The sequence below is a fragment of the Euleptes europaea genome, chromosome 1 (genome assembly GCF_029931775.1).
Source record: "Euleptes europaea isolate rEulEur1 chromosome 1, rEulEur1.hap1, whole genome shotgun sequence".
Classification (NCBI taxonomy): domain Eukaryota; kingdom Metazoa; phylum Chordata; class Lepidosauria; order Squamata; family Sphaerodactylidae; genus Euleptes; species Euleptes europaea.
The window spans coordinates 67280742-67302623 of record NC_079312.1 but is presented as its reverse complement, the minus strand read 5'-3'; the positions used below and the strand labels follow the sequence as shown (position 1 = coordinate 67302623).

The 21882-nt window shown below is 43.1% G+C and overlaps 1 protein-coding gene across 1 annotated transcript in view; it reads right to left on the bottom strand.

Annotated features, from left to right (window-relative positions):
• Nucleotides 1–14931, bottom strand: part of TAMM41 (TAM41 mitochondrial translocator assembly and maintenance homolog) — a 32512-nt gene extending 17581 nt beyond the window's left edge. The window contains exons 1-4 of the mRNA XM_056847121.1: nucleotides 14784–14931; nucleotides 9959–10347; nucleotides 8804–8983; nucleotides 7638–7730 (exon numbers count right to left, since the gene is read on the bottom strand). Coding sequence (XP_056703099.1) covers nucleotides 7638–7730; nucleotides 8804–8983; nucleotides 9959–10347; nucleotides 14784–14931 — 810 coding nt within the window. The remainder of the gene's footprint in view (nucleotides 1–7637; nucleotides 7731–8803; nucleotides 8984–9958; nucleotides 10348–14783) is intronic.
• Between the last annotated feature and the right edge of the window lie 6951 nt (nucleotides 14932–21882).

Genomic DNA, 21882 nt, shown 5'->3' with positions numbered 1-21882 from the left:
AGAAGATACCAGAATCTGATCTTGGGTAGGCCCAAGAAATAAAACACACAATCCTCAGTCCTGGGGGTAAAATGGCACTGTTTGTGACTGGCACTGAGATATACTCTGGAAAGGCTAAAGTAAAGCATAAGAGCTGGGATCCACTTTTAACCTCCAAGTGGCAGTATGGGATACACTGAGTAGCAAGCACAGTGAAGCCATGTGACATCCCTGAGCTAAGACCTCATCAGCATCCAGAACAGTACCGTGGGCAGCAAAGCAAGGGTCATGGAAGTACCAGGACATGCACAGCAGTGAGGAACAAGCCAGTGCTGGCTGGGGAGACATCCCTTCCTAAAAGCTCTCCCATGCTTTCCTTCTCCCCTCCCAACCACAGTCCTGCCCCCTCCCGTTAAACAATGCTCCTAGGCCACGCTTGCCACACAGAGCTTCCTCTACCCATGAAAGATGAGCTCTCCCAGGGAGAAGGAACTCCACACCACAAGCACCCGTGTATAGCACTGGAGGCCTAACTGTTGGACTGAGTACTAGTACTGGGTGGGTGGGGAGAAGGAGAAGACAAGGGAGAGGTGGCCTGCCTGCGCTAAAAAGAATGCTCTCCGCCACTGAGTGATCCTGTCTTGCCATCCTGTTGCTCCGCTCAGTATGCTGGTTCTCCACACATGTGCACTACCAGCTGAGCCTTTCAAAAAAGCACAAAAATAAAAAGGCATCCCAACCCAGAGATCCCAACAGCTTCGAATCTAAGCACTTACTTTCATTTACACAGATCCTTAGCTAGACCACGTAACCGGTTAAGTGACAAACTGCTATCTTTAAAAAGCCTGTGGTTAGATCTAAGACACTGGGAAATTAGCCTAATGTGCCTCTGGAAAATGTTAGGTTTGTTTTTCCTGAACAGCAGCTCCTCTCCCAATAGCAAATGGTTTTGGAAGCAAACGGTTTTGGAAGCAGAGAGGGATCTCAGACGTTTATGATATGGCAAGGCAGTCAGCTGTTCATACTCATACATTCCTCTGAGGTAGTTCAAATCCCTCTCTAGGCATCTACTGGACTCCAGCCTGCATTTCTCTGCTTTACTTAAGAGAGCTTAATAACTGCCATTGTTGACTCCTTGAGTTACTTGGACAAAATTAACCCATGTCCAGTCACTGCATGTGCAGGCTGATTTAATTTTAACATACCTGTACACAACCGTGCTACGTTTTCCCACAGAACAAACAATTTACACTTTTTTAATGCAGTATGCTTTGCCTCTGGCTTTCCAGGGTTGGCCCAACATGCTGCGCACATAAGTATCACCTCCAACTTAATTATCAATTTCCCTCTAAAAATTCTGCATGATGATTTCAGAGCAAAGGAGACTGCTGAAACTAAACTTTGAAACAAGCAAACAGGCTGCTATTATTATAGTGTGCTGTTTTGCAGACATTTAGAAGGTCTATGGGTAAAAGTCAGTCTGTGACAAAGGGATGATTATATCCAGAGCCTTAAAAGCTTAAACCAGAGTGGATGATATATATTTCCGAATGCAACCCTAGAGACCCAAAAAGAATCTTTGGGGTATACGATATCATTATTCTTCCATTATCTCCTGCTGCATTTGAAGTGTGGTTTTTGTTAGCAACATAAAATCTGAACCATCTGAACAGTTAAAGGTAACCAGTCCTGGGAGAGGCCATTTGAACACATGTTTTTAATTTGCTCTCCTGAATGTTTGTAAAAGACTAATTTTACAAATAAGCAGTATAGGGAGCTTTTTTCCCCTACTGAAGGCAAAGGGAACAGAGGCAGTATCATTTCCCAGTGCTGAAAATGGCAGCTGAGAAGACAATAGGAAAGCTGTAGTGGAGGACAGCTGCCTTTGCCATCTGTCTCCAAGGGCCAAATCGCACAGCTAGTTGAATGACCCAACAGCTAAGCCAACTCAGTGGATGGCCACTGTGTTCATGTGCTTGGAATGCTCCCTCTGTGAATGCCTAGTTGTTTGGGCAAGTGAAAATACACAGTAAGAAACATGGTCCCGTAACCGCCTCCTTTGACTTGATTTATAGTATCATTGGGTGGGGGGGAGAGAAGAATCAGACTAAGATAACTGTTCTCCTATTTTAACGTGACAAAATTCTGAACATGCTCCTAGATAGCAAGATCAATCACTACCATGCAGTGAGAATACATGACCCCCCCCCCCAAAGCAGGAAATCCCTCTCAAACAAACACCATTGAGTTTAATGGAGCTTCTTCCCAAGCAAGGGGGCATAAGTGTGCAGTTAGGCAGCTCCAACGTAAGAGCCCCGAGGCCAGCAGAAAGCCAGAGGTGGTGTGACCCTGGTGATGCCAGTTGGTATCCTGAGGCCATTTTGCAGAAGAGAAGTTAGTGGCAGAAACCCACCCCCCTGAGCAAGCCTGTCATTCAGTGTGAACTCTGACCCCAGCCAGAAGCTACACAGTCAAGCTAACACCCCCATGTGGCAGTATTAAATGGTTTCACCCTATGTGGAACATAGCAATCCCTCTGATTGCATCTCCCAAAAACACTGATTCTTGCCCATCTGGCCTCACTTTCACCTTAAGCTCCAAACTGTCAAGCTGTCAACCAAAAGCTCGGTGCTGAAAGATCTGTACTAGTTACCCGTGTGTTTCTGGCCACAATTCAAAGGGCTGGTTCTTACCTTAAAGGCCCGATGGCTTGGGGCCAGATTACCCGAAGGATCATCTCCTCCCATACTATATAGCCTGCCAGTTAAGAACTGCCATTCAAGCCCTGCTCTCTGTGCCCCTGCCTTCAGAGGTTAGGCAAGGGGTGGCTAGAAACAGGGCATTTTCTGTAGTGGCACCCTGCCTTTGGAACACCCTCCCCCTTGAGGCGACCTTGGTGTCTACTTTACCTTTTTTAAGGCACCAGGCCAAAACACATCTTTTTGCCCAGGCTTTTAATTCAGGGTTTTATCTTACCAGCTTTTCAATGGTCAGCTTTTTTATGCTGCCTGTGTTTTTATTGCCAGCTGCCTTGAGCAGGACAGTGAAGATGTAGCATAGAAATATTATAAATAAATAAATGAGCTCATGAACAGGTGGGCTTGTTTAATTCTTATTCCACCACCACCACCGGACTGGCATTTACCCACTTAACAGTCAATATTGAAGCTAAGCATATTCTAAATGCCTTAATTAAGGATCTTGGGAAAAAAAGTTTTAATATTGTGAGTCAGAGGTGTGATAGCAATTTGACAGATATTTACCAGCAACCTTATTGAGACAATTTCATGATAAGATTCATTATTGTATCCCCTGAAACCCTGAGCTCCAAGCAGGTTGTCACCTTTCTCAGCCATCAGAGGGGGCTAAAACAGGAGATAGCATCTTAGTATGTTAGAGCTATGACTATTTATTTTGCTGGCAAATTAGATATCTGAAGGGAAGGGCAGGTCAGAGATGGTGCTTACCTCAGACATTTTCTATCTCAGTGGCATATTGCACTTGAAACAAGTCCATCATTCTACTAACAAACTGAGAAAAAGACATATTCCTATCCTACAACTTTCAGGTACACAGCAAAAATAAATACCAGTTTGGGTTATTTTAGCCATCTCAGTTACTTCTCTCTCTAGGGATGAACAACACTAGCTGAACAAGGTGATTCTGTCCATGTAGTACCCGCACAAACACACAAGCTGTTTAAATACTTTATATTGTTAAGTGTGCAAGCATTTGCATTTAAAAATTTCATACCACTTAAAAAATATTCTTTTTCCCCCAGCTGTAACGTTATGTACAAGTTCCACCTTTGCCTAGTGCCTCTTTGTTTCTGGCAACCTGTATTCAGAGGTCATCTGCCTCTGAAATGGAGGCTCCATTTAGCTATCACGGCTAGTAAGAGGTGGGTTACTGGCCTGGGCAGAGCTGGATTGCAGCAGGCAAGAAAGGCTTTCAATGGGTGGAGCCAAGAAAGGCCCAGTGGAAGAATGGGGAAGACACAAAGGACCCCCTCCCAGATCCGCAATGTATATAGGTGCTGGCGGCCCCTGTCTTGCCCTCCCTTCCCTGCCACTAGGCAATGTGACCTAGACCAAAGCCAGCAGCGCACATTCTAAAATGCAACTGAACACAAAGTATTCAAGAAAGCCACAGCTGGCTACAAAAAGCCACGACAGTGTTTATCCACTTCTTCAACATGGCCTGCAATGAGCATTTGGCTACTTTTATGTGGCGTCCGAAATTAAAAGCCAGCAAAAGCTTTGAGCCACAGCCAGAGGGGCCCGGGAAGAAGACAAGAGTTCACAATTCTCAATAGCCATTTGTGCCTTCTTGGAGCTGTCCTCATTTGAACTACATAGATCATACTAGGACAGGGGCAAGAATATTCTGAACTATTACATAGGAGAAAAGGGGAAATTTAAGATTGGTTGTCTACCCCCACTCCCATCCCTGAAACATTAACTAGATAGCACACAACCCTGCTGCTGAGATTAAAAATTATTCTGCTTGATTCCTTATTCAGATGGGACCTGAAATCCTACATTAATTGCCACGTTTAATAGACCTACTGGTCAGACTGATGCAAAGACCTTAAACGCAAATGCTTTGTCACCATCAACTACAGTCATCAAAATGCAATGACATTAAAACATCCAAAACCACTGAAAAAAGCCTAATCAAAGATCATCCCTTCAAGGGCTGTCGCCAGGAGCTAGGAAGCTGACCCTTTAACAGGGTTTAAAACCCAAAACCTTTGCTCCAAATAAAATAGTTTGCTGGAATTTTAAAGTACAAATTAGTAGTTTACCTTGCAAAGCATTTAGTTGTGGACACAGTTGCCAAGAATAAAACAAATCAGTGAGATTCCAGAGGGCACAACTTAAAGACTTTGGCTCAGGCTTTAACCCCAAGCCCCAGTCTGTGGTTCCATGACCTTGAAGGAGCTGTACAGGGCATGCTCACATCATCCCTCCTCCTCCCCTCTCACACTGTGGCCAAATTAAGCTTCCAACTGAGAAAAGACCCACTTTGCATTGACTGTACTTTGCCGATTCAGACGTTAACAGCAAACAGGTTTTGCCAAATTGCTACATGCCTGCAGCGCACAAGGACTAGATGAGCCTGGAGGTCCCTTCCAACTCTATATTACTATGAATCTACGGGAAAGAGGGATTGCACATGCAAGGCTGAGGTTTCTTTCAGACTCCTTCACACAACACCAAATTTGGCACTACCTCTGGATCAAAGCAAAAGGCTAGATTCGATAACATATGTATGCAGGGCCGGTTCCAGGGGGCCCTGGGCAGAGGGTGCCCAGGGCCCCCCTCCTGCTCTGACCACTTTCAGGACCCCCTTAAAACCAGTATGTCTGAATTCATATTTTATTCACATTTACATCCAGACTTCCATCCATCATAGAATGCACAGGGATCACGAAGGTTTCCCATTCGGGCACTGTCCTGACCCAGACTGGCTTAGTTTTAGCAAGTTTGCCGCATCACACAGCCTTCAAACACACCCTGTGGATCATTCCCCATCTGTTATTTCTAATGTGGCACAGTCCTCTCAGGGACTGTACTATTTTAGTATGCATTGCAGGGCAATTGTTTGAAAGGAGGTCCCCATCACAATTTTCATGAATGTGGAAATATGACACAATTTGGACACTGGGACTTTCAGACAAGTGACCCTGTACATGTACATATGTTAAGACATTTAAGTCCTGCAACAACAATGAATGTGTGCATGGGAGGGGAATAATATGAATCAATTTCAGACTTGGGCTTCAATATGTCCCTTCATGAAGAAGATAACCACTGATCATTTATGCCATTTGTTTTCTGAACTTATCATAAAGATAATAAACTCAAGAGTGGGCTCATGCTCTCCGTTTGACAAGAGATGGGATGTAAAAAAAATCTGTTGGGGGATATTTACGGAGAAGTGTCAATAGGCGATTTCCCTGTCAATGGACCAGAAGGGGTCTTCTGCAAACACACTTCCTGTTAATTCGCTGCCTCATGTTTCTGCCAACCTTCTCCCACTGACACAGATATTACTCAGGGAAATAGACACAGGAGTCTCTTGGGGATTTTAGAGGCTTCTCATCTGTTCACTTCAACACCCTGTTTGTAAGACAACTGAAGAGACCCCTCAACTGCACTTTCATAAAATAAAAAGGAATTGGAAGTGTTCTTGATGACTTTCAGAAGACTGAAGCAGCTGAAGCAGTCCACTGTTTTAAAAAAAATCATCCCAAAACAGGGAGAGACAGTGTGCAAGTGAGTGTGTAAGGTGGAGAGGGTATCGACACTATTGCCAGCTCTCTCTCTTTTTAAATCTGAAGTGGAAATTAAAATTTGCCTCAGTTTGGTTTAACTCTGGTTCCATCTAGTGGTCAATCAAAAAACCTGAAATGCATACAATGAAATCTTCAGACCATGGATTGGATGCAGGCAGGTTTTCACTAAGTTGTGCCCAATTTCCTTATTACAGCCCCCACCCTACATGGTCCCATGACCCCCCAAACCTGTTTTGGGTGTTCACAAGGGACATCTTTCCTTTTTTTCCAGCAGAAAAACTGGCTAGATCAATCCTGCCCTGTGTGTTTCTGTCCCAACATACCCCTACTGGAGAGGCATACCTCAGCACTCTTTATAAAGGGCGTGTAAGAACTCATGGACTGTGTGTTACATTTGGAACACAGAGACATAGGTTCAATCCCACCTTCACTACAGAACACATTCAACATTTGGGGGAAGCTACTGTCCTTCAATCTAAGCCCATGTAAGCCTCCTTAGAGGAAGGGCGGAATAGATACGGGAAATACAGACATTTAAATACCTGTAAGTGCCTTACAGACAATTAATACCTAACCTATGTTTTGTTTCAAAAGGATACTACAGAATCTGTGTGGGGTCAGTTTATCCAGGCCTTGTCCCTGAGGACCAATCAAGCTCTATACTCTACAGCCCAGAAGAACACACATGAAGCTGCCTTATACTGAATCAGACCCTTGGTCCATCAAAGTCAGTATTGTCTCATTAGACTGGCAGCGGGTCTCCAGGGTCTCAGGTTGAGATCTTTCACATCACCTACGTGCCTAGTCCCTTTAACTGGAGATGCCGGAGATTGAACCTGGGACCTTCTGCATGCCAAGTAATGCTCTATCACTGAGCCACAGCCCCTCCCTAAGAGACTTCTGGTGGCAGCTGCTGCTTTACCATTCAAGGCAAGCCCTTATACAAACAATGCACAAGACACAGGGAGGGGGGAATTGGACTGAAGTCTGCTTCTTTCCCTTCATCTCACAGGAACACTCCTGAATACCTATGGCCAGATCAAGGTTGCATTTGCAGAAAGAGCAGTGGGGGAGGGGGAGGCGGAGATAATTGCTTCCCACTGTACCTGTTGCAATGTGAGCAGCAACAAAAGCTGCAAGGTTGGAAACAGGTCTGGGAACACCTCCATCTGGTTCCAAAATGACACTTAGATGGAATACAAAAACATTTTTCAAATTCAAGTAAACGATCTAGCCAATGACACAAGAAGAATTCAGTGTCCCCACCCACTCGTATTTGTGTCCCTGTTTTCTATGCCATGTTCCTGTTGCCATGGCTTTTGGCCAATGCTAATATATAAATGAGCTGAACAACTACCGGCTTTTGCAGACGTCCAGCTACATAGAGAGTCTTCCAGCGAAGTAAATCTTCAATCAGTATGTCAGTACTAATAACACCATATTTTATAACCTGAAACAGGGGGAAAATGAGACTTAATTGCAGAAGTACAGATCAGGGTCAAATGCACAGTTGCCAGAACAGAAGATGGAAAGATATGTATACAAAGAAGCTGAATCCTGTAGATAACAGTTTCCCAACAGTGAAATCATAAGCATAGTTCTACATCTGTTAACATGATGTTAACAGGTTTAGAAGGACACAGCTCTGTTTAGGATGGCACTGCAAGTGTTAGAAAGGGAGATGTGTCTAGTGAGAAGAATGGAGACACATGAAGCAAGAAGCCCTTTTCCTCAGAGACTTGCGCCTTGAACCCCAAGTCAAGTACCAGTTGCTACAGCTACCTGAGTATCAGAGTGGTTAGGAGACCAAGCTCCAAGCAGAACTTTCCTGGTTTGAAACTCACTAAGCTGTCTTAGGCAAGACATATGTTCTGTCAGTCTCCACACGCTGTCCCACATAGTACTTGCCCACCTACAGGTCTGTTTTAGGGGTGACAAAATAGTAAAAATGCTATACAAATAACAACAATGCCTGTAATTGTCTGACATGCCTATTATCTTAGGTGCTGTGGAGCACAGGCAGGATGGTGCTGCATCAGTGGTCTTGTTTGGGGGCTTCCTAGAGGCACCTGGTTGGCCACTGTGTGAACAGACTGCTGGACTTGATGGGCCTCGGTCTGATCCAGCAGGGCCTTTCTTATGTTCTTATGACATTCAAAGTGCCAAAACCGTATTCTTTTTGAAAGGGTCCACAAAAACAAGAAGCTTGGGGCAGGGTGTGTGTGTTGTTCTCCGGTTAATATCTGGCATGATTAAGAGTTCCGGAGAACTTGCCCACTGCTATGTGTCTTTGGGTAACAAAAGATATTGGGTTATGTTTGTGACAAAAGGAGTCTCTGGAATGGAAAGCCTGAGTCATTCAAGATTTCAGACACAGGTAGTTTTTCACGTAACCAGCTACCTGATCCTTTTAAACTGGAGATGCAGGGATTTAACCTAGTATCTTCTGCATGCAAAGCAGTTATTTCATCTGGTCCCGCTCCAAACCTGGATCTTACTCCAAGACAACGCATATTTACTTACCCTGCCATTACAAGGAACTAATGTATTGTAGTAAATCCCTGCTCCATAGTTTTGGATGTTACTGAGTCGCTTGGCTCCAAAATATTTTAAAAAGGAATAATGATTGCGATTCTTTGACAGGTTCATCTTGTGCCATGATACTGAATCATCCACAGCAAACACAAAGTCCAGCATATTGTTCTACAACACAACAGAAAGCAGAAGACTCTGATCTCTCTATAGAAGACTCATAACAAAATATGAACATAAACATCAAGTCAACATTCATCTCCATACCTAGGAATAAGCAAAATGTTGATGAAATCAGTTTGATCACTTCAGGCCTGCAAAGTTGCTTGATCACTTCAGGCCTCCAAAATCAACATCTTAGCAAACAATACATCAGGATTTGACCATACTTAACAGCAAAAAATCAAGCCTAGGTGGTTTTGACACCGAAGTTATATGGTACAAAGCTACAATACATGGAGAAAACTGAAACAAAAAGTGTATCCAACAAGCCCAATAACTCCTTATAAGAATTTTACTGACTGCCCAATGTTACATGCCAATCTAAACAAACGGGTGTGTTAGAAGTGAACTGACTGCAGTTTGACTTTGCTATCTACCCACAGCACCCAAATGAAGAACCCCACCCCAGCATTCTACCACAAGTACAACATCAAACAGCTACACAGAGGGCTGAGCTGGTAAATTTGCAGATGGGTTTCATTAAGAGCCCCCTACCTTTTCTTCCATGGTTCGAGCACTGCCTACCAAGAGAAGAAAGAGAAACTTAGAGGGAGGCATCTGGCCCTTGGGTTTAAAGTGCTGGTTTTCATAATACAGGAAGTTATGGTTGCCAGATTTAAAGGCTAAAACCGAAATTATTGAATGCTGGATTAGTCTGCCATTTAGTGTTGCTGCTTAGTGCTTAAGGGGTGTAAGATAACGGAGACTAATGGAGCAGGAAGGGGGCAGGTGCTTAAAAGGCAGGATTTCTGGCCGCTTTCATTTTAACCCATGCTTCCTAGCCCTCTGCCGAGAAAAATGCCCCCAGGACCGGCTTTCCGAAGGGCAGGCTTGGGCCCAGGAATGTGTTCCCCTTCCGACTTTTTGCAAGCAGAGGAGGGGCAGCACACGCCTCACGTGCACGACCGCTCCTGCTGCTCTCACCTCGCTTTCCCCGGAGGAGGCCCCCGCTTGCTGGAAGACCCCGGAGCCATAAGCAAAGGCGAAGCTGAGCTCTTGGGGGAACTGGGCGAGGATCCTGCGGAATTTCACGGCCGAGCTCGGCAGAGACATGCGGGCCAGGCGACAGCGGGCGTTTCCCGGCGCGCGCACAGCGGCGGCCCCGGCAGAACCCTCTTGGAACCAGCTGCTGCTGCTGCTGCAAACGCCGGGCGGAAGCGCGGCTTCAACGCCAGCAGCCCGAGGGAGTGGGCGAAGAGGCTCGTGGGCAGCGAGAGAGCGCTCGAGAGAGCCTTGTGGAAACGCAGCGCCCTCCCTGGTGGGAAGCCGCAGAAGGTTCTGCTGCTGGTTCTTGTAGGGCAGTGGTTCCCAACCTTTTTTTGACCAGGGACCACTAAGACTTTTTTGTTCGGTGCAGGGACCCCAAGGTTCAAAATAAAAATTCTGAGAATTTGAAAATAAACTTTAATCATAACTGTTAGTTCAACATTAAACTTAGGATAATATTTGAATATATATTTTTATAATAGAGAACTTTTAATTGAAAATATTAATTTATTATGGGTTTATAACTTTGTTTCGCGGACCTTAATTTAGTTCTCGCGGACCCCTGGTTGGGTACCAGTGTTGTAGGTTATCCGGGCTGTGTGACCGTGGTCTTGGTATTTTCTTTCCTGACGTTTCGCCCGCAGCTGTGGCAGCCTGGCAGGCATCTTCAGAGGAGTAACACTGAAGGGCAGTGTCTCTCAGTGTCGAGTGTGTAGGAAGAGTAATATATAGTCAGAAAGGGGTTGGGTTTGAGCTCATCTCAGGGCATGCTTCTGCAAAACAGTGTGCAGGAATCGTGTCACCTCCTTGCTGTCTAATCCGTGTGCAGATGAAGGATCTGGGATGGGCGGGTCCGTATTAGTGATCTCTGACCCTCACCCACCCCAGGGCCGTCAATAACTGGGGTGCAGGAAGCGCTAGGGGCGCCTGAGGGATGCACAAAATCACAAAGGGGATTAATCATTTCCCTTAACAGGTACGTGTGGGTCCTGTTAGAAAGAAAGGGACACACTAGAATTTTCCCTGAAAGAGTTACGTTAACAAAACGGTTTTAAGGGATAGTTTAAACACTGACACTCCTGAGTCAGTTGGGCTGGTTGGGAAGAGGGAAGCCAGAGTTAAACTGAGGGGATTAATCATTTCCCTTTACAGGTCGGACTGGGAAGAGAGAAGGCCTTCAGCATCTTCAGCAGCATTCATCGAGAATGTAAAGGGAAGCAACAACCCTGCAGTTAAACTTTAAGTTGTGGACTTTTCTTTCTCTCCTTGTTATTGCACTTGGTGTTGTTTACCATTGTACAGCGTGCCCTTCCTGAAGGGCACTGAAGATTTTGTGTATTGTGGTTGTGTTTGTAATTGTTTGGTTACTTGAAGTTATATGTTGTGCTGTTATATTAAACGTTTTGCTATTCTATTGTAAGCAATTTTACATCTGTCCACAAGTAGTGCTGTCATTTTATTGAATTCAGAAAAAACAACAACCTTATCCTCTATTGGGGATTTGTATCAACAGGGTTACACAAAGGGGAAAAATGGCACTACAGTGCACTACATTCCTGGGGGTGGGGGTGAGAACCACCTTTCAAATTCACTTCATAAAAAAAAAATCTTCCTCAATTTAATCCTTCTTAAGTTGTGCCCATTCGCTTAGAAGTAGTAGAGTCCAGTGGAGTGCAGCTAGGCTGAGGGGAGAGGTAGTAAATCCAACAGTTAAGGCCAGCTTTGCTTTCAACTAAGAGGAGATTAAGCTTGTAATGGAGAGATGTTGGCTAAGGCAGTGGGTTGCTTGCCGCACTATATCCCACCTCTGCCAATATTGTTGTTGGGATAAGATGGGAAAGGGAGAGCCATGTGGACTTCCTTGAGCTCCTTGGAGGAAAGGTGCCTATCAGTCTTGCAATAATCATAATCATTGGCATGCAGTTCTGATTTTCACACACAAAGAAAACAAAAATTGGTAAAATGTTTCTATCAGACTCTTCACTTTACAAGAGGTCTGCCTTGTTTCATTGGGACTATGGGAAATAATCAGGGAAGGAGCACAACAAAAGTAGACACCCATTCCTCTGCCCTCTCCTACCCCATGCCCATTTCTCTGAAGATTTGTGATTTTTTTTTTTGTTTGCAGATCTCTCCTGGTTTTTTTTTTTAAAAATTAATCAACATTAATGAAAGTTGTTGTCTGACTAGCAAGGGACTGATGAGCCCAGGAGGAGTAGGCGCATTTGTATCTACTTGGGAGCGCCATTTGGAACAGTTGCCCCTGTCATGGGAAAATGCTTAGTTTGGAACCTGGCCACAGATTGCTGTTGGCTCCACCTTGTGGTCACCATATTGTAACTCATCCCTGCCCTGTCACAACAGTTCTATGGTAGCGCTCACTACCCTAGCAAAACATTCCAAAACTTCCAATAGTCTCAAAAAGGTTGGGGATTATTGGATTACAGATTATTGGATTATTTTATGTAGAAAATCTATACACTGCCTCTCCAGAGTCCTGCTTGAAGTGGCTCACATGTAAAAAATAATACAATGAAATCAAAAAACATCAGCCCATTTGCGAGCTTAAGAAGGATAGACTGTGCTGGGCTCAAAAAAGTGCTATGCTAGCAGAAAAGACTTAGTATGGCAACTACATTATACTGAGCTCACACCAGCAGCCATTAGTAAACCCATGCAGCTGCTTTGTACTGAGTCTCACCATTGGTATAGCAAGTCTGACTGGCAGGGAGCTCTCCAAGGTCTCAGGTGGAGGTCTGTAAGAACACCTAATCCTTTCAATTGGGTATGCCATGGATCGAACCTAGAAGTAGGGGCGTGCAGATAAAAACATATTTTAATACCATATTGGGAAGTAAGGAAAAACATGCTTAGTGTTATTAAATATTGGGAGTAGTGATATTGTACTAGAAAGTTATGCCAGAAATATGCTGGAAATGCTCCAGCCCTTTAACTTTTAAAGGGCCATTATTTTCTATGGCGGTAGACCTGGCCTCTGAACTGAGACAATAAACCAAGCCTGCACAATCTTCATGTACCACTCATAGAAAAGGGTCTGAAATGGGTTCTGGACTTGTGTGTGTGTGTGTGTGTGAAGTCCATCAAATCGCAGCCGACGTTTGGCAACCCAATAGGATTTTCAAGGAAAGAGACCAACAGAGGTGGTTTGCCATTGCCTTCCTCTGATCTTTGATCTCACTGGCTTCTCCAAGACCACTCTGTGCCCTGCTAGCAGCCCTGGGGCATTTTAGGCCTTTCCACCCAGTAAAGAAAAAGAGTAGGTTTTTATACCCTGCTTTTCGCTACCTCAAGGAGTCTCAAAGCAGCTTACAATCACACACCCCCAATACAATCACATTCCCTTCCTCTGCCCACAACAGGCACCCTGTGATGCAAGTGGGTCTGAGAGAGTCCAGAGAGAACTGTGACTAGCCCAAGGTCACCCAGCAGGCTTCATGTGAAGGAGTGGGGAATCAAACCCTGTTCTTCAGATTAGAGTCTGCCGCTTTTAACCACTACACTACACCACGCTGGCTCTCTGTAAAGTCCCTGCCACTATCATTGGAGTCTACAGGGCCTCCCCATATGATGTGGAACTGGTGAGCAGGCCACTGGGCCAGCTGGTGGGGCTTGTTAACTCCCACGAAACTTAGTCTACTGCTTATTACAGTCCTCAGCCCTTTATATTTTCAATGGCCATTATTTTCTGTGAGGCTAGTTGAGGAGCTAGGTCTACCCTTGCTAGTTGAGGAGCTAGGTCTACTCCATGGAAAAATAATGGCCTTTAAAACACAAAGGGCTGATGCTCAGCACTTAGCTCACTATTTAGTTGCAGCTGTCTGCCTGACATGACTCCTAATTCTGATGTAATCAGGAGTGATAACATCGGAAATTGGAGTTGTGTCAGGGAGATAGCAGCAATGTCAGATATCGTCAACCTGCTATGACACCCTTAATATCATGTATCTTATCAGGTCAGCAATATATGACTGTACACCCTTGCCTGGGACCTTCTACCTGCAAAGCAAATGCACTGTGGTCCCTGTCCCAAGTGTAGCTCAAGTCATAGGACTGTATTAACTCTTACTTTATTTCTAGCCCACCTTTTAATCCAGAAAGATCCCATAGGCAGTTTACATAAAATGAAATAATTAATCTGTCCCTCCATGTAAGCCTTGTGACTTTAAAGAAATACATATATATTTACATGGCTGTATCTGCATTTGCTATAACCCTGTTGAACTAAGGCTGCAATGCTGTGCACACTTACATGGACCTGAGGCCCATTAAACTCAACAGGATTGATTACCATGCACAGAAGGAGGCTGTATGTGGAGCCAAATCAGCCTTAGTATTTCTACTTAACTGTATTATGTATCAGACTGTTCTAGCTCTTCTGTACTCTGTCAAGCAATGATAATACACACAGATACAAATGGACATCCATGCTCTGAACTACCGAGCAATTTCATCTGATTATTTTGACCATTAGATTGGCTAATTGGCCTTCGGGAACATAAGCAGCTGACAATTACTCATGCAGCAACTGTGTGCTGCCACCAGCAAAAATTGATAAAGAAGTTATTACAGTCTAATGGCGAAATCTAAAGGGACAGCTGCTCTGTTGTGGACCTTTTTCATGACTCTGTAACAACTGAATTATACGGCAGCCAGTATAAGCGTCAGGAGCCATGAGTCAGGCAGCATCTTCCAGCTTTCCTGCTGCATTACCTTTCTGAAATTACTCTGCAAACACCCATACATCCTTCACCATTGTGGCTCTTGGTCCATTTGACAATGGTATCATCTTCTCCTTGCTGTCCCTTCCTCCTTTCTCTTCCAAGCTTTCCAACAATCCCAGGCAATCTGATTCCTTCTGGTTTTAAACACCGATGGGATGAAGTCTCCATTGTGCCTGAAGTGCCATAAACAGTAAGATCAGGATGTAGAAGTCACAGGGAGGGGCAATGGCTCAGTGGTAGAGCATCTGCTTGGCATGCAGAAGGTCCCAGGTTCAATCCCTGGCATCTCCAGTTAAAGGGGCTAGGCAAGTAGGTGATGTGAAAGATCTCTGCCTGAGACCCTGGAGAGGTGCCGCCGGTCTGAGTAGACAATACTGACTTTGATGGACCAAGGGTCTGATTCAGTATAAGGCAGCTTCATGTGTTCAGAAGTAAAAAAAGTTGGACTTCCGTGTATTTGGACTCAAACTACTGCAATGATGCGTTGGCTAAACAGAGGGGTCTCTACCATTTATTTGGTATGCATGGGAATCCAGTTATCAACAAAAGTTCTGATGTTCCAAATGCTTCACCAGCACAAGTCCTGTTCATTTCAGTTCTGTGTCTACTCGTTTTTTTTGAATGAGTAGACTTTTTCCATTTCTGTCCATCTGGCCAAGTACGTGTGGGAGCTTCCAGTGAATTGGCAACGTGACTTCAGCTGTTGGAACTTTTATCTCTAATCACTGAGCAGTAATGCAATTAGATGTATCCTGTTGTTCTTTCTATGGCTATAGCCACACATTAATGCTGTTCCCCATGGTCATCTTGTTTGCTTCCCTTTCCCTGTAATTGTGGGATCCTTTGTTCCAGTAGTTATTATTATCACACTGGTTGTTATAATTATGAACTCTTCCTATTTTATGTTTTCCTTACTAGAATTTTGGAACATTTGAACCAGCGAAACACGTGGAGCAATTAAAAGCAATGGCTTTTCAGACCTATTCAGTAGCTGCGTTTTGGAAGCTCAGCTCAGATTGTTTACAAGCCCTGTAATCAACTTGCTCAAATTAAGGAGTGAGTTTGTAACATTTCTGCTTAATGGTCTCTCTCTTTTCATTAGATTACTAAATGTATTTGTATGAAATATCGTTGAGAATCTGTTCAAATATTTAACACGTTTATATCAAACCTAATCAAAAGGCATTATCATCTTCATTAATATAATGAAAATTAATCAGAGAAAATAATATTGGAACTGTTCCAGTCACGTACCTGGCATTTGTTATTGTTGTATGCTTCAGATGCAGTTACAAACAATGACCAATTGGTGTCCTCTTTTCCCAACACTATAGTTATCCATTTTTAAAACAGGTTATAATTTGTAGCATTATTTGTGTTTCTGTTAGAATACCCGTTTTATGCTGGAACCCACAGTCAGTTACTGTCATATTGTCATAAGGGAATTAAAATCAGGAAATTAAAATTTTATTGGGCTGTTCTGCAGCTGAAATGCATATTTTTTTAGGTTTACAGAGTCACCAGCACAATACAAAAGTAGCTAAGAGCTGGTTCAGACATTTTTGATCCAACTGATAAACAAGATGGATGTATGAATGGAGAAAGGAAGGTAATAAAAAGATTAAGCTGCTTTAGGGTGCTTTTTTGTATTAAGGGTAGTGTTGGAGGGTGCATGAAGCAAAGTGTAGACTCAGTGATAGAATATCTGGTTTGCATGCAGAAGGTCCCTGGCTCAATCCCTGTATCTCCAATTTAAAAAGGATCAGATAGACCAACGTGGTTCGAATCCACACACGCGCCATGGAAGACTGCTGGGTGACCTTGGGCCAGTCACACACTCTCATCCCTGACCCTGGCTAGTATTTGGATGAGAGACTTTCAAGGAATACCAGGGCTTGGAGGTGGGCAATGACAAACCACCTCTGAAGTATCTTGCCTTGAAAACCCTATGGGGTTGCCATAAATCAGCTGTGACTTGCCAGCAAAAAAAAAAGTAGGTAATCTGAAAGACCTTTATCGGAGATCCTGGGGGGGGGGGGTCTGCTGCCAGTTTGAGTTACGGTTGCCATCCTCCAGGTGGGGCTGGAGATATCCTGGAATTACAATGGACCTACAGACAACAGAGAACAGCGGTCCTGGAGAAAATGGCTTCTTTGGAAAGTGGATTCTATGGCATTATATTCAGCTGAAGTCTCTCCCCAAACCCCACCCTCACCAGACTGTACCCCCCAAATTTCCAGGAATTTCTCATCTAGTGGCAACCTTAGTCTGAGTAGACAATACTGAGCTTGATAGATCAGTGACTCCAGAACAAGGAAGCTTCATGTGTGAGTTGCTGTAAGAGCTTCTTAGCAGAACTGGCCAGTTTAATTCTTCTGGTTGTAAAAGGAGTGTCTGTGTTAATAATAAATGGGAAAGTTTATTTTGGACTTGCTAACTAGGTAATATCCTTCAAATGTGCTGAATGACATCTGATACTGCATTTGTGTTTGATGTTGAATACCAGGCTGTTAAAAAATAAGACTGCCACCATGATGGAGGAGGCTATAGACCTGGTGTGTGTGAATGAAACCTGGCTGGAAGATAACAAGCAGATATACATTGGTTAAATAAATAAGAATGGAAAGATAGCTGGAAAAAGAGAGAAAGAAAGAGAAAGTCAATGTAACTTTGGAGAAGGTATCCATGGCTCATTGCTGCATCTTCTTTTATGAACAGGGCCTGCTGGAATCCAGAAATCTTTTTAACCACATTGTTCACACAATGATTATTTCTGTTGTCACATTGCTCATGTGTTTATCAGCTGTTTTTAATTATATGTATTAAAATCCTCTTTCTCTAGACTGGATATATGTGGAGTAGAAGATTAATTGTGAATGCAAATACTTTAATCCAGTAAACATTCATTCATTTATTTTCAGCATTTTAGCCTGCCATTCTCCCCACAAGGGACTTCAGCTGGGTTACAATATTGATTACAAACAATAAACTGGCTACCTTACAGCAATAAACAAAGGCCAACCAGAGACCAACCCATTAACGTGCCTATTCAGTCTTTTAAAAGCCTTTATCATACAAACATTGCTTATTTCATATCAACATTATTGTGTGTTGATATTCTGGTTGCCAACCTCCAGGTACTAGCTGGAGATCTCCTGCTATTACAACTGATCTCTGGCCAATAGAGATCAGTTCACATGGAGAAAATGGCCACTTTGGCAATTGGACTCTATGGCATTGAAGTCCCTCCCCTCCCCAAACCTCCTCAGGCTCCACCCCCAAATCTCCTGCTGGTGACAAAGAGGGACCTAGCAACCCTAGCTGATATCTCATGAACTTTCAGAGAAGACAGGGCCACTGTTAATCAGCCTCTTGGACAGGAATCTTTCAGGAAGCCCCATCCTGACTTCTGCAGTCCATACATTCATACCATCCAAGCCTATGTGCTCCACATTTGTAGAGGTCCTTTAGTGCTAGGTGATGCCAACTTTGTTATAAAGCCTGGCTGTTAATGAGATGAGACAGCTGTTCCGATTCCTGGAGTGGAGAATACTGTGGCCCCCAACAATGTGGAAGCTGTTAATCTGTTAATACAGATCTCAGTAGAAAGGAGTTGCTTCCACACAGAGGTTTTGATTCATGTTTTCTTCAAACCAGCAAGTTTTGTTTTTTGCCCCTGCATGACATTGTTGGGCAATTATCCAGCTTCTGCATTTTCCCTGGCTTTGCTGTATAGTTGCAAAACCTGCTTGGGTACAATATTTCCTGAAAGACTGTACTCAGAACGGTGTATAGATGGGAGGGAGCAGATTTCCACCTCTCTGTACCATGATGTCTGGTACCACTTACATTCAATGTTGCCTTGCACCACTCATTTCCTCCCCACCACCAGCAGGCTTTAGGCCTTTAAAAATCAATAGACGGTACATCGTCATAGTGACAGAACACTACAGTAATATACCTACTATCCTTTTTTTTAAGTTGGTAAAGAGCATTTGACTGTGTGGGGGACGGAATAGCAAGTGTGAGGGGAAAGCGTAGAAAATCCCAAGTGGACACAGTGCCAATGAAAGGTCAATCAGGAATTGCCTCTGTGTGGAAGAACACAAGACTGGCTATTCAAAAGGACTTCAGAGGCTGTATGACCTTAAAAATGAAAAAATGTTGTCTCAGTGCAGGCAGTTGAACTATATGACATTCAAATTCCTTTTGGACAAAAGTTTTCTGGTTAAAAACAAACACCTTATATGCACTTTAGAAATAATTGTAAAATACAAAGATTTGATCAACCCTGGAGCACCTGTTATGATTGTTTAGTCATGAAATTAATACAGGAATTAATTTTTTTTCTGGTGTTACTTCTTTGGTTCCTGTTTCTGTGTTCATCGGTGGATTTAGCAACTGCGCTATTAATTATGCATTCATTCTGATTGATTCACAAGACTGGTCAGATTGCTGCCAGAAACCAGAACATTTCTCATTGCTGTTGATATCTGAGTCTGTCAGCCTCAACTCTTTCCTCGTTGTCTCTGTATTTGAAACACTAGTGAGTGATAGACTGTTGTTCACCTGCAAATTATAGTACCATTTTCTGAAAGCAGGGCCAGAAGCCATATTACTTTTATAGAAGTAGGAGCCTAAATATAAAGTGCACAACAACTGGAGCTTCCCAATTGTACTGCTTAGGAAGAATAACTGCTGCGGTAAAGGGAGCAAGTGTACTGTTTGCACAATACAGCATATTTTCATGTGCCACTAATACTAATGATGTGTGTGTTAATTGCTGCCAAGTCTCTTCTGACTTATGGAGACCCTATGAATTAATGACTTCCAAAAGATCTTTTAATTGACTGTCTTGCTCAGGTCTTGCAAAGTTAGGGCCATAGCTTCCCTGATCAAGTCAATCCATCTCATGTCAAGTCTTCCTCTTTTCCTGCTGCCTTCAACTTTTCCCAGCATAAACGTCTTTTCCAGTGACTCTTGTCTTTTCATAATGTGACCAAAGTACAATTTAGTCATTTCAGTTTCTAGGGAAAGTTCAGCCTTGATTTGATCTAGAACCCACTTATTTGTCTTTTTGGCAGTCTTTGGTATCCATAAAACTCCCCTCCAACACCACATTCCAAATGAATCAACTTTTTTTCTGACAGCTTTCTTTACTGACCGACGACTGTCTTTCACACCTATACATAGTAATGGGGGATACTATGGTATAAATTATCTTGATCTTAGTCACCAGCGACACATTCTTACACTTAAGGATCTTTTCTATCTCCTTCATGGCTGCCCTTCCAGACTCAATCTCCTTCTGATTTCTTTGTTGCAGTCTCCCTTTTGTTTGATGATAGAGCCAATAAATAGAAAATCTTTAAGAACTTCAATTTCTTCATTGTCATTGTGTAATTCCTCAATAGTCATTACTTTTGTCTTCTTGATGTTCAGCTGTAATCCTGCTTTGGCACTTTCTGCTTTAACCTTCATCAGTAGTCATTTCAAGTCTTCACTAGTCTTCAAGTCCACCCATTTTAACTCTACTTTCACTCTACTTTCTAGTCCAGCTCTCCTTATGATATGGTCTACATATAGATTGAAGAGATAGGGAGATAAAATACAACCTTGTACAACCTTGTACAGCCTTTGCCAATTGGAAACGATTTGGTTTCTCCATATCCTGTCCTAATAGCAGCCACTTGTCCAGAATACAGGTAGTAAATTAAAAAACCCCACAGATGTTGTGGCACACCCATTTCTTTTAAAACTAGCCATAGATTTTCATGATCCACACAGTCAAACGCTTTGCTGTGATCTATAAAAAAAACACCAGCTGATTTTCTTCTGGAATTATCTTGCATGCTCCAATGATATCCACCTAATTAGATATTTATTTATTTAGGATTTTTGTAATGCTATCGTGACTTAGAGTTAGACCTCATGTGGACTCTTTGTGGGCTGACACAATGAAATCTTTAGATGTCTATTTGCTTTCTTACCAATGTAAAACGCTGTTACAGCTCACTAGAGCTATGTCCTATGATTTACTTTCAGTAATGAGAGCCAGTGGGTAAAACCGTTATGAATTTATATATAAATTCAAGAAATACAAACCCTATTAAAGTAAAGCTTCTGTGTGGGTGTGCAGTATAAAGAAGTAATCACACAGAATCTCCCTGTTAGTGTGAGGAATAGTGTCCCTCGTGGGCTTTTGGATAGCAAGAATATGGGTAATTTTCCTGCCACAGCCATATGGCAGCAGCCTGCTTATGATGGCATTTCTGTCTCTGCTTTCTAACTTGACATATGACAACAATCTCTTCTGCTCCACTGAGCTCAACATTATTCATATCAGACTTCCTTGGGCTGCCATTTTGTTTAAGAAATAAGCACAATCCTGGCCTACAGTACTTGTCCTGCCCTGTTCTTGCACTGCTTCTGTCTCCTGACTGCTTTTCCCTTGTCTTGCTTTCCTGCAAGTCATACTTTCCATTGATATACTTACTTCAATAATGCCATGGCTGCAAAGCAAAATATCTGGAATATCTGGCCTCATCTTTTGAAAATTATAGTGTTAGAAATTTATACAATCTTACCTCACTTTCTTCTCTACTCTGGAGTCCAAGAGAATGTTGAAGGCAAGGTCACTTCCTTTATAATCAAGGCTAGAATTAAGTTTTTTTTAAAAATGTGGGACTAACAAATATTATATAGAATTTAAGAAAGTCTAGTATGCCACGCTAACCCCTTATGATATGATGATATGATAAAGATGGATCCAGGAATTATGGAGGGAAGAAACAAGGGGTAGCCACCTCCCGTTGAAAACACTTCCCACTGTTTCTAACAGGGTAGCAAAACTGGGGTGGGATGGGGAACCCTTCATGAATGGCACAGAGCATATAATGTATTAAAAAAACAGAAACAATGAAAAGATATGTAAGGCCCATTCCACTGGCCAATGATATCCCTGCTTGAGCAGAAAGAGATGGTTTCAGAATTGGTATTGAGGATGTGAGGTTTATTGCTCTTAGGGATGTCAGTGTTCAAGCTGAAGCTGCTCTGACAAAAGAAGCTCCAGATTTCATGACAACCATGGGGCCTGCCCCAGGACATACAGTGGGTCAT